We start from the raw sequence: 13812 nt of genomic DNA, 5'->3' as shown, positions 1-13812 counted from the left end.
TGGATCCAGAGTGTTTTCTTGGGAAAAATATAGAAGTGGTTAACCACTGCAGACTTCTGCGCAGTAAGCTCAAGTTTCCGCCCTCGACTCTCTCCCATGCCACTGCTGCCCAGCATGGGTGAGTTTTGACTTGTAGCAGAATGCCTCCTCGCTAGCCACTGCCCAAGCTAGGAATCAAATGAAATGGACAGGCCTCTGCTTAACTCTCCCTCCTGTTGCCAAGACTGATAGAGTACTGGAAACTCCCCAGGTGCAACCCAGAAGGGGGGAGGGTGCTGGATGCCAGCTCGAAATTTAATACGGCTCATCCATTTGCTAAAGATTGCCACGTCCAAGGTGCCCAGAGATGGACAAATACAAAATATTGATGGGCCACTAGCTCTCTGTGGGCAGGGATCCTGTCTTCCAATCAATTGCATTTATCGAATGATTGCTGTGTGAACTGTACTAAGCACCTGGGAGACTAAAGGACAGTAGAGTTGATAGATATCACCCCTGCCCATAGGGAACTTTAATGCATTCTCCCAAGCACTCATTACAGTGCTCTGTACACAGTAAGCACTCATTAAATACCACTGATTGACTGCACCAGATTGCATGGTAACCAACCAGACAGGGAAAAAATGGAAGGAAGTACCTTTAAAGCCTTTCTTCCAAACTGCAAATAAAAGATGGTCAGAAATCCAAATAATCAATCAATTGTATTTATTGAATGCTTACTGTGTGCAGAGACCTGTACTAAGCATTTGGGAAAATACAATATAAGAGGTTTTTTTGTGGTATTTGTTAAGTGCTCACTATGCTCATTTGTATATATTTTATTACCCTATTTATTTTGTTAATGAGGTGTACATCCCCTTGATTCTATTTACCGTGATTAAGTTGTCTTGCTTTTGTCCATCTGTCTCTCCCGATTAGACTGTAAGCCTGTCAATGGGCAGGGATTGTCTCTGTTGCCGAATTATACATTCCAAGCACTTAGTACAGTGCTCTGCACATAGTAAGCGCTCAATAAATACTATTGAATGAATGAATATGTGCCAGGCACTGGACTAAGTGTTGGGGTAGAAATGAGCTAATCAGGTTGGATACAGTCCATTTCCCCCATGGACTCACAGCATTAATCCCCATTTTATAGATGACGTAACTGAGGCGCAGAGAAGTGAAGTGACTTGCCCAAGGTCAAACAGTGGGCAAGTGGCGGAGCCAGAATTAGAACGCAGATCCTTCTGCTTCTCAGACCCGTGCTCTAGCCACTAGGTAGGCATGTACTCTGCCCACAAGTTAACAGTCTCCATCTAAAGAACACATATTAAGTAAAATAAATAAATAACTGTAATTACCAAGAGTCCTGTCCATTTTACCTGGAGTAATTGTGAAACCAAGAATATTTTAGTCAATCAGTCAGTTGTATTTATTGAGCGCTTTCTGTGTGCTGAGTACTGTACTAAGCACTTGGGAGAGTATGATATAATAAAAAAGACACATTCCCTGCCCACAACGAGCCTATGGTCTAGGGGGGAGACAGGCCTTGACAAAACTAAAGAAATTACAGATTTAATAAATAAACTACAGATATAATAAATTACAGACGTGCCTAGCTATTTTAGTCTAGCTAGGCACCTCTTCCTTAGAAAAACAAGCTCACAGTATTTATTATACACCTACATTGGGCAGAGCACTGAACAGAACTACAGGATTTCTAGTAGTAAAAGTTGCCCTAAGCAATTCAGAAATACAAAACAAAAAAGGGACACGTTCCCTGCCCGGAAAAAGTTTCCTCACTAACACTAGGCCAAACCTACCATCTTAAAGGAAGATCCGACAGCCATAGAACGATAAGTATAAAACAGTTAAAAGACTGCAAGTCTAGACTAAATGATAAAGGCAAACAGAAAACTAAATCAATAATAAATTGGCAAACAGAAAAAGGGAAAAGGATAATCAGGTCAGGGTTGGGGAGGGCAGGGGGTAAGGGAAGGTTAACAAGTCATCAACGGTGAAAGTGATATTTGATTCATATGTGCTTTCTCTTCCCACTTCAGATGAAGTAAATAATTACTGTCTTTTATTTTAGGTCTACGATGTTTGGATCTGCTGCAAATCCTCTTGCTACACAACAATCAGATTCAAAATCTTGAGGCATCGGTGAAGGAATTAAAGGGAATGATGTATCTGCAAAAACTAAGTACTACTTCATAGCGTTCTGTGAACAAAATCAGCTGGGTTTCTGGCTTTCAAATGGAAATATCATTGCATAATTAGAAAGTGTTCTAAGATTCTGGTTAAAAAGGGATATGGTCATTTTTGTGATAACATGGTAGTTTTGTTCTTGAAGAACCTGGTGTTAGGGGAAAACGATTTAATGGGAATTAATGGATCAGGAGATAGATGGCTCGAAGACATTTGTATGGTGGGTATTTTTTGATATCAGTCAATCAATCAGTGGTATTTAATGATTGCTAATTGTATTCAGGGCACTATACTAAGTGGTTGAGAGAGGACAATACACGATCCCTCCCACAATAATCCAGATATCAATCAATCACATTTATTGAGTAGTTACTTTGTGCAGAACACTGTACTAAGTTCTTGGGAGAGTACAGTCTAACAGGGTTGGGTGGACACGGTCCCTGACCACAGTGTGCTTACAGTCTAGAAATCAGAGTGATTTCTGACGCTAGCCAAATGCACGATATCCTTGCCACACACTGCTGTTTTATTGTATTAGATTCTATCGAGTGAAATGACACAAAGAAACACAAAGCAAGTATTATATGGTATGGCACAGTAAAGCTGAAGCAGAGGCAAGAAATAATAATAATAATGATGGCATTTGTTAAGCGCTTACTATGTGCAAAGCACTGTTCTAAGCGCTAGGAGATTATAAAGTGATCAGGTTGTCCCACATGAAGCTCACCGTTTTTATCCCCATTTTACAGATGAGGTAACTGAGGCACTGAGAAGTTAAGTGATTTGCCCAAAGTCACACAGCTGACAGGTGGTGGAGCTGGGATTAGAACCCATGACCTCTGACTCCTAAACCCGTGCTCTTTCCACTGAGCCACGCTGCTTATGGCAGAATCATGTTCCTTCATATTTCCCTTATGTCATATCCATATCATGCAATGACAACATGTGTTGGAGCAACAATGACACTTCCTCAGAGTCCTTATTTTCTATCACGTTCAGAAAGAAGGTCATAAATAAAGCACATCTGGGGGTATTTTATATGACTACTGAGCTAGAGACTTAAAAACAAAACTTGAAATGCTACAGTTATTGATCACTTGGTCATGCAAACACACAAGTTTTTCGTCACTAGAAATTCTGAGAGGAGAACTGATGCTATTGTGGTTGGAGGAATTTTTGTCGACCTGGAGCAGTGTCTGTTACATTTGCTTGACTCTTAAAGATGTTTGCCACATCTAAGATGGAACCTAAAAATATAATTTCCACCAGAAAATTCCTTTCAAAAAGTGAGCCAAGCTCCACACACTCACGTTCTCGATGATTTACACTTCCTCCGTCACTGCTTGCCCTTTGTAAAATAGGCCTGCTGTTACTTCCAGCTGCCTATCTTATGGGGAATCTTTGAAATTAATTGAAAAGGTGTTTTAAAAATGGATGGAGCTCTTAGAAATAGGGGGCTGAGTCACTGCAAAAAAAAAAAAAAAAAAAGCAGGTCTTCTGATCCCACAATGGAGCTAATTACTCTGATGATTGTGTTGTGTTTTTCTTTCTCATTTGCTTTCGTTAATCAGTGGAGTCACCCCTGTAGGAAGTAAAATTATCTTTGCCTGAGCACAGGCATTAAGCCCACGTTGACATTTTTATACTCTGATAGGTAAATGAAAATTGCTTCGACTGAATCTCAAATTAAGATAAGCGAGAACGTGCTGGCGCCATGAGTATCCCTCAGTTCAATCGCCTAGAGGAGAGGTGGATTAAACAGAATTATCCGATCAAAAGGGAAAGTGTATGCAGCTTCCCGCCATCATTTTTGAAGGAATGTGTCCTTGCTCATACCTGACTCTAGTAACTTTCAGACCCAGGAACCTTCTTTATAGCTTAGAAACATAATTTATGGAGAATTTCAACATCATCAATCCTGAACTCATAAATGTTAGATGTTTGGCGGGAAGGGGGAAAGGCTTTAAAAATAAGACTCTCCTCATGAAACCCAAGAAGAACACAGGTCAGGAATTAGACGAAGAAAATGCCAATCGAATTATTGCTTCATCCTATCTCAGTGCTTTTAAAAAACCAGTTGGCTTAATCAAAGAAAGAACTGTGGTGTTCACTCTGAGTTTGAACAGTGTGGCGAGATTAATTAGGAATGAGTTTTCACAAGCACATGGAGTTCACTGTTCACCATTAAGACTTCTAGATGGACCTAAATAGAAATAGCAGGATACCAAATTGTCTCTTACCTCGACTAAGATCTAGGTCAGTTATGCCTACTAATAGATGTTCTCGAAGTTAATTGATTCAGGTAAGGCAGCCACATAATGAAAAGGAGCTCAGGCAAATGACAACAACAAAAACCAACAACAACAAAAACCAACACCAACAACAATAAAAGCACACAAAGAATAGTAATTAAAGGGATGTGATGGAAAGAAACCATTTAACCTAACTTTCCCATCGCAGTTGACAACACTTCCATGCTCCTCTGAAGCCTGCAATCTTGACATTAACCTTAGAACAGTGCCTGACACATAGTAAGTGCTTAACAAATACCAACATTATTATTTATTATTATCCATGCTGTCTTTCAACTCACATTCTATGAGTGTAAGCTCTAGACTTTCAGCTCCTTGTAGGCAGGGATTGTGTTTACCCACCCTGGTCGGCACAATTGTCATGTCCTGATGAGGCTACTCTTAATAGCCTCCTCACAGCTCTGCCTGATTGCATTCTTTTTCCTCTCCAGTCCATAATTTACTCTGCTGCCCAGATTATTTTTTCTACTATATCATGTTAAATACATTTAAAAACCTCCAGTAGTTATCTATTCCCTGCGCCAAGCAGAAAATCCTGGCCATTGACTTTAAAGCACTCCGTGAACTAACCTTACACTCTCTTGCACTGTTTGCTCCTCTCAAGCTTACCAATTCTGGGCCTTATTCATGAGTTTCTACTTCTGCTCCAATGCTCATGGACATTCTCTTACCTGGAGCTCCTTTTTTCTTATTTTTCAAATTTTCTTATGTCACCTTGGGTAAATCCAAGCTAATCAGGTTGGACACAGTCCATATCTGACATGGGGCTCACAGCATTAATCCCCATTTGTAGAGATGAGGTAACTGAGGCCCAGAGAAGTGAAGTGACTTGCCCAAAGTCACAAAGCAGATAAGTGGTAGAATCAGGATTTGAACCCAGGTCCTTCTAACTCCCAGACCTGGGATTTGTCTTTCCACTAGGCCACTTTGCTACTCCTTCCCTCTTTATAACTATCCTCTCAAAGCTCTTCCCATCTTAGCAGTAATAATAACTGTGGTAATTGTTAGGCACTTCCTATTTGACAGGTGTTGTTCTAAGCCCTGCGGTTGATATGAGTTAATTGGGTTGGACGCAGTCCCTGTCCCAAGTGGGACTCATGGTCTTAATCCCCATTTTACAGATGAGGCAACTGAGGCACAGAGATGAAGTGATTTACCCAAGGTCAAGTGGCAGAGCTGGAATTAGAACCCAGGTCCTGGTGACTACCAGGCAAGTGCTCCGTCCAGTAGGACGCACTGCTTCTCTCTTCAAGGACCACATGCAATCAACCATCATGTAGTTTTCCCCAGTTGATTTTTCATCTCCCAACTGTCTCTCTGAGCTTTTGGGTCCCTACACTCACACGCTCCAAATCTCCTGAAAACTTCTAGATATAGCCATTTACCTATTCTACTCTTTAAGCATTTACTCATCCCCATATTCATTCTTCCCTTTTCTTCCTCTTGCTATCTGGAATTATTTTTTGTCTGTTTCTCCGGGTAAAGTGTAGGCCCCTCGAGGGCAGGAATGATGTTTTCTAGCTCTGTTGTACTGCTCCAGACACTTAGTAATGGACTTACTAAATACTACTGATTGCCTGGCAGAACATAGTATAGCAGGCTTTCCAGGAGCAGGTGACCTTAGAGATCACCTGCTGTGGGAAGAGAATTGTGCACCTATTTAAGTGATGGACACTCAGAGGGCCTCTCCTTGGGAAACTGTAATCGACTCAGCTGACATGATCTCTGCCTTCAAGGAGTTTACAATCTTGCAGGAGAGACAGACACAAAATTAATGTACAGATAGGAGCTAGAAGGAAAAGAACCAATGCACAGGAGTGAGTACTTAAGAAAATGAATATGTAAGATATGTACCGAAACTGTTACTAGAGCGTGCAGTGACATAAAGGCTTAGGTGATGCAGAAAAGTTTAAGAGGCAGTTAGCGGGGGTGTACGCGGGGGAGATTAGAAATTAATCAGGGAAAGCCTCAAGCCTCCTGTAGGAGATACAATGTCAGCGGGGCTTTGAAGAGAGGAGGTGAGTCGATTTTGGAAGGGGAGGGAAATCCATGCAGGGAGGCGGCGGTCAAGCAAGAGGTTGGTGGTGGGAGATTTGAGAATGGTGTAAAGTTGCTTGAGTGGAATGACGAGTGAGAGCTGAGGTTTAGTGGGAAAACAGAGTGGAAAACTAAGAGAGAACTCATGACGGTAGTCAAGGGTCAGGAGTTAGAAATGAGATCTCCCAACTCTCAGTCCCATGGCTTTTCTTTCAGGACAAGTTCTCTGGAAAAGAAATTTACTGACCACTCTCTGTGTAAGGGTATGAGAGGCAGCATGGCCTAGTGTATAGTGCATGGGCATAGGAGTCAGGACCTGGGTTCTAATCCCAGCACTACCACTTGTCTGCTGTGTGACCCTGAGCAAGTCACTTCACTTCTCTGTGCTGCAGTTACCCCATCTGTAAAAGGGGGATTAAGACTGTGAATCCCATGTGGGACATGGACTGTGTCCAACCTGGTTAGCTTGTATCTACCCCAGTCCTTAGTACAGTACCTGGCACATCTGTAATTTATTTATATTACTGTCTGTCTCCCCTTCTAGACTGTGAGCTCATTGTGAGCAGGGAATGTTTCAGTTTATTGTTGTATTGTACTCTCCCAAGTGCTTAGTTACAGCTCTGCACACAGAAAGAGCTAATAAATATGACTGATTGAATAATAGGCGCTTAATCAATACCAAAAAAGAAAAAAGGGCACCAAGCTAGGCCTAGGACATAATCCTAGCCTCATTCCCACAAACCAATTTTCTTCCTTAAAGCAGTTTGAGATTTTTTTAAAAATGATTTTCCCTGTGACTTCCTTTGCTCTCACTTCTAAATTTTGGTAATTCTTGTTGTCCATTCCTCTTACAATCAGTGGAATGAGTCATTTCCCATATATTCCATTAAGTGACACTTTTTAAAAATGGTATTTGTCACGCCTTACTATGTTCCAGGCACTGTACTAAGTAAGCACTAGGGTAGATACAAGCTAATCGCGTTAGACACAGTCCATATCCCACATGGGGCTCATAGTCTTAATCCCGATTTTACAGATGAGGTGACCGAGGCCCAGAGAAATGAAGTGACTTGCCCAAAGTCACACAGCAGACAAATATCAGAGCTGAGATTAGATTCCAGGTCATCCTTACTCCCAGACCCCTGCTATATCCAGTAGGCCATGCTGTTTCTCACATTCCTTTGACTTTGACCGTATTCTTTCAATTATTTTCTCTCTTTTTGCCTCGGCTCGGTTGAAATGCACATAAGAGTTGAGAAAAGATCAGAAGAATCCAAGCAGACACAGTCTTCTCCTTCATGGCCCGAGGCTTTATTTTCAAACCGGGAAACTGGGCTCGGTAACCAGTTCTGTCACGGTTGAGCCTGATTTATCTGGTAAATCCTAAATTGGCTCTGAGCTGCTTCCCGATTGGCTCAGAAACACACAATTGATAGCTGAGGAGGAGCAGGCTATTCTGTTTCCCTCTTCTCAACCTTCTGCTAGCCTGCAGGTTCATTCATTCATTCATTCAGTCCTATTTATTGAGCACTTTATGCAGACCACTGTACTAAGCACTTGGGAGGGTTCAAAACAACAATAAACAGACACATTCTCTTGCCACAACGAGTAGTTTACAGTCTAGAGGAGGAAAAAGACATTAACAAAAATAAATAGAAATAAATAAATGACAGATATGTACATAATAATAACGGTGGTATTTGTTAAGCCCTTACTATGTGTAGCGCATTGTTCTAAGTGCTGAGCACTGTTCTAAGCGCTGAGCACTGTTCTAAGCGCTGGTACATAAATGCTGTGGGCCTGGGATGGGGAATGAATAAAGGGAGCAAGTCAGGGTGATGCAGAGGGGAATGGAAGAAGGGGAAAGGTGGGTTTAATCAGGGAAGGGGATTGAGGGGGGATGAACTAGACGTGGGTAATATAATCAGTGGTATTTACTGAGTGCTTCCTGTGTGCAGAGCATTGTAGTAAGTGCTTGGGAGTGTATACTACAGTAGAGTTGGTAGACATGATCCTTGTCCACAAGGAATTTACAGAAGGGAAAGGAGGGGCGAGGGTAGGGGGAGGTGTGAAAACCACTGCTTTCTGTCAGGTGGGGTGGCTGGTGATTTGGGTATCACTAGGACACACTTAAAGCAGAATCAGTGTTGAAACCCTGAACACAGGAATTGCAGTGTACTTGAATCCAGAATGGTAGAATGGGGATCTTCCTAATAATAATAATGTTGGTATTTGTTAAGCGCTTACTAGGTGCCGAGCACTGCTCAAAGCGCTGGGGGAGATACAGGGTAATCAGGTTGTCCCACGTGGGGCTCACACACTTTTAATCCCCATTTCACAGATGAGGGAACTGAGGCACAGAGAAGTTAAGTGACTTGCCCACATACACACAGCTGACAAGTGGCAGAGCCGGGAGTCGAACTCATGACCTCTGACTATGAAGCCCAGGCTCTTTCCACTGAGCTACGCTGCCTCTCCGTGCCATCCAATACTAGCAATCTATCCATGGCATCTGCTGAGCACTTACTGTATGCAGAACACTACACTAAGTGCTTGGGGGAGTCCAATACAACAGAATCGGTAGACTTGTTCCCTACACACAGGGAGCTTAACATCTAGAGATATATAAAATAGGTGCTTACTATGTTCTAAACACTAAGCTAGATACAAGATAATCCGACTGGACACAATCGCTCTTGTGAGCCCCACATGGGACAACCTGATCACCTTGTATCCCCCAGCGCTTGGAATAGTGCTTTGCACATAGTAAGCGCTTAACAAATATCACCATTATTATCATTATTATTATTATTATTATTATCGCTTATCCATACAAGACTCACGGTGTAAGGGGGAGCAAGATGTTGATACTGAGGTACGGAGAGTTTATGTGCCTTGTCAAAATTCACAGAAGGCAAATGGCAGAGCCGAAATTAGAACTCAGGTCTTCGGACTCCGAATTCTCTCTCTTTCCACTAGGATACATCAACCTCTTGAGTAGCTCAATAAAAGACCTATTTCCCCTACTTCAGAGAAGCAGCACGGTAGGGGATAGAGCATGGGCCTGGGAGTCAGAAGGCTATGAGTTCTAATCCTCACTCCTCCACTTATCTGCAGTGTGATCTTGGGCACATCATTTAACTTCTCTGTGCCTCAATTACCTCATCTGTAAAATCGTTATTGCGACTGTGAACCTCACATGGGACAGAGACTGTGTCCAACCCAATCCACCCCAGCGCATAGTACAGTGCCTGACACATAGTAAGCGCTTAACAAATACCATTATCATGATTATTACTATTCATCCAGACTAATTTAAGAAATACCAAATACTAAATATTTTCCAAGATCCTCACCTCCTGCTGTTCCAAATATGAAATCCCCTTTCAGATCCATTAAGCCAAAGTTCTTACATGTAGAAAACTTCAGCTATTTCAGCATGACCTAGTAGAAAGAGCACAGACTGGGAGTTGGAGGACCTGGATTCTAATCCCAGCTCCACCACTTACTTACCTGCTGTGTGATCTTGGTCAAGGCACTTAACTGCTCTCAGTTTCCTCATCCATAAAATGGGGATTAAGACCATGTGGGACAGGGACTGTATCCAACCTGATTAGCTTGTGCCTACCCCAGTGCTTAGAACAGTGCTTGGCACATGGGAAGCACTTAACAAATACCATTATTATTATTATTTCCATTTTAATATCTTTAGTTTAGGGTAAACACCCACTTTTCACTCTTGCTTAATTCCTTCTCCTGTTCCAAGTTCTGCATTTACTTCTATGCTTTTTCTTCTCATGATAACCCCCAAATTATCACACTTGAAGTGTCATCCCTTTAAAATACATTTCTTCCACTTGGATTATCAATGTGAAATGATATCCGTGGCCCACACAGCCCCAGGTGAAGAACAGAGAGGGCAATTCTCCAGATCATTCAGTTTTACAGATGGACCCACCAAGTGATTTATTTTTCATGGCATTTGTTAAGCACTTACTCTGTGCCGGGCACTGTGCTGAGCGCTGGGGTAGATACAAGTTAATCAGGTTGGACACAATACCTGCCCCATGTAATAATAATGTTGGTATTTGTTAAGCGCTTCCTATGTGCAGAGCACTGTTCTAAGCGCTGGGGTAGACACAGGGGAATCAGGTTGTCCCACATGGGGCTCACAGTCATCATCCCCATTTTACAGATGAGGTAACTGAGGCACAGAGAAGTTAAGTGACTTGCCCACAGTCAAACAGTTAACAAGTGGCAGAGCTGGGATTCAAACTCATGACCTCTGACTCCAAAGCCCATGCTCTTTCCACTGAGCCCCACTGCTTCTCACGTAGGGTTTGCAGTCTTAATCCCCATTTTACAGAGTAGGTAACTGAGCAACAGACAAGTGAAGTGACTTGCCCAAAGTCACACAGCAGACAAGCAGCCGAGCAGAGATTAGAATCCAGGTCCTATGATTTCCGGACTCGCGCTCTATCAACTAGGCCTTGATTGACCAAGATCCCAATCTGGGGTCTGAAAGATTCAAATTAGCTGTCTACCGCTCTGAGATTAGCTGGATAATTGCCCAATCCCCCCTCACCCGCCTTAGTTTTGTATTCAGATAACAGTCTTGGTCTTAGTTTGGCTCAGTGGAAGGAGCCCGGGGTTGGGAGTCAAAGGTCCTGGGTTCTAATCCCGGCTCTGCCGCTTGTCAGCTGTGTGACTTTGGGCAAGTCGCTTCACTTCTCTGTGCCTTGGTTCCCTCATCTGTCAAATGGGGATTAAGATTGTGAGCCCCAGGTGGGACAACCTGATTACCTTGTATCTCCCAGAGCTTAGAACAGCTCTGTGCACATGGTAAGCGCTTAACAAATACCATCATCATTATTATTATTATCTTGTATTTATACCTAGATTTTAGTTAATGAAAAAAAAACCCAGATAATTTCAATTATCTAAACGTGCCTATACCCCCAAGACAAGGACGTCTTGCTTTTGTGTTCTTTAAAGAGCTGTGTTTTAATCTAATTAATCGATTAGACTGTGCGCCCGTCAAAGGGCAGGGACTGTCTCTGTTACCGATTTGTAATAATAATAATAATAATAATAATGCTGGTATTTGTTAAGCGCTTACTATGTGCCGAGCACTGTTCTAAGTGCTGGGGTAGACACTGGGGAATCAGGTTGTCCCACGTGGGGCTCACAGTCTTAATCCCCATTTTACAGATGAGGTAACTGAGGCACCGAGAAGTTAAGTGACTTGCCCAAAGTCACACAGCTGACATGTGGCCGAGCAGGGATTCGAACTCATGACCTCTGACTCCAAAGCCTGTGCTCTCTCCACCGAGCCACGCTGCTTCTCTGTACCTTCCAAGCGCTTAGTACGGTGCTCTGCACATAGTAAGCGCTCAATAAATGCTATTGAATGAATGAATAATCTGGTCTTCCGTCAATTTCATATATTTCATATATAAATTATTTTAAGTAACAACTACTTTGGAGAGAACACAGAGGGGGAAAGGATTTGGTCCCGGAAGGCAACAATAAAGACCTTTCAGCTATTGCCATCTTGTGGTTCTCCCTACACTTAGTTTAACGAAAAGAAGAAATCAGTTAACGCCATCCTCTTTCAGAGATTTAGGGCTGTGCATTTTCTCATGCTAAACCTCACCAGGGCACCAGTAGGTTTTGTTCTTGTTCCAGTAACTGTGCGAATCCATTACTGCACTATATTAAATCATTTGCTCAAATCATTTTGTTTAGTGAGAATTCCGCCAACTGAAGGCGGAGATTCCTCAAACGTTGTATGACAGATTGACTCCATAGGTTTCCATTAAAATTCAACTCAGGCTTATTTCCAAAGAAATTTCAGAATGTCTTCTTGTACGTGAATAAGGTGGTGATGTTGGTATTTGTTAAGCGCTTACTATGTGCCGAGCGCTGTTCTAAACTCTGGGAGATACAAGGTAATCAGGTTGTCCCACCTGGGGCTCACAAACTTAATCCCCATTTGACAGATGAGGGAACTGAGGCACAGAGAAGTGAAGTGACTTGCCCAAAGTCACACAGCTGACAAGCGGCAGAGTCGGGATTAGAACCCATGACCTCTGACTCCTAAGACGACCGATCGTTTAGTGTGTCCGATGGGCTTTCCCTGCACACTACAAAATAATGCTTTCCAAAATGGGTTCGTTCACGAAGCGCCAGGGCTTATATTCATTGAGTCCAATTCTCTCCCTCTCCGAGTTTAGACATACTTCAACAATGCAGATAATCTATAGAAATCATGCGTCAAGTTCAGGGGACTTGTTCAATTGCATCCAATGATTGCAAGAAAGCTCTCTTTGAACGAAGCCTGCTAAGTTAGGTTCAGCAATCACGGAGGGAGTGATTTACGTTAAAAAAAAAATAAATGTTGGTATTTGTTAAGCGCTTACTATGTGCCGAGCACTGTTCTAAGCGCTGGGGTAGACACAGGGGAATCAGGTTGTCCCATGTGAGGCTCACAGTCTTAGTCCCCATTTTACAGATGAGGGAACTGGGGCACAGAGAAGTGAAGTGACTTGCCCACAGTCACACAGCTGACAAGTGGCGGAGCTGGGATTCGAACCCAGGACCTATGAGTCCCAAGCCCGGGCTCTTTCCACTGAGCCAGGCTGCTTCTCAGGGTTAAGGGAGAGACCAGTTCAAAGTCAACAGACTTGCAAGCTGGGAGCAGCAGAACTGTCCAGGAGAAAAAACAATTCAGTCAATAAAGTTGTTTCCTGTTTCTGAGAGGATGCGGACCTCAAACTTTCTTTCGAGAGCATTATTTTTTTTTCTGATCCTAGAGAAGGTCCTCAGTAAACTACGTGAATAACACAGATGCTTTAATATCTGTGGTATTTGCAAAGCGATGACAATGTCCCAAACACTGGTTTAGATTAGAGTATAAGCACAGCAGACACAGTTCCTATCCCACATGGGATTCCCAGTCAGTGATGCACATGAGATTTTTCAATGAAATATCCCCAACTTCATTGCAAGAAGCTATTGTTCTGAGATAGAGAAGCAGTGTGGCTCAGAGGAAAGAGCATGGGCTTGGGAGTCAGAGGTCATGGGTTCAAATCCCTGCTCTGCCACTTGGCAGCTGTGTGACTGTGGGCAAGTCACTTCACTTCTCTGTGCCTCAGTTACCTCATCTGTAAAATGGGGATTAAAACTGTGAGCCTCATGTGGGACAACCCGATTACCCTGTATCTACCCCAGCGCTTAGAACAGTGCTCTGCACATTGTAAGCGCTTAA

At 42.8% G+C, this 13812-nt stretch overlaps 1 protein-coding gene across 3 annotated transcripts in view; it reads left to right on the top strand.

The window, feature by feature from the left end:
• LRRC72 (leucine rich repeat containing 72) overlaps window positions 1-13812 on the top strand; it is a 43117-nt gene that overhangs the window by 19019 nt on the left and 10286 nt on the right. For all 3 annotated transcript variants that reach the window (XM_039912798.1, XM_007672263.3, XM_003431309.4), the window contains exon 5: window positions 2078-2188. In XM_039912798.1, the coding sequence (XP_039768732.1) occupies window positions 2078-2188 (111 nt within the window). The remainder of the gene's footprint in view (window positions 1-2077; window positions 2189-13812) is intronic.

Source organism: Ornithorhynchus anatinus, chromosome 8 (genome assembly GCF_004115215.2).
Source record: "Ornithorhynchus anatinus isolate Pmale09 chromosome 8, mOrnAna1.pri.v4, whole genome shotgun sequence".
NCBI classification, from domain to species: Eukaryota; Metazoa; Chordata; class Mammalia; order Monotremata; family Ornithorhynchidae; genus Ornithorhynchus; species Ornithorhynchus anatinus.
This window is presented reverse-complemented; position numbering and strand designations above follow the sequence as displayed.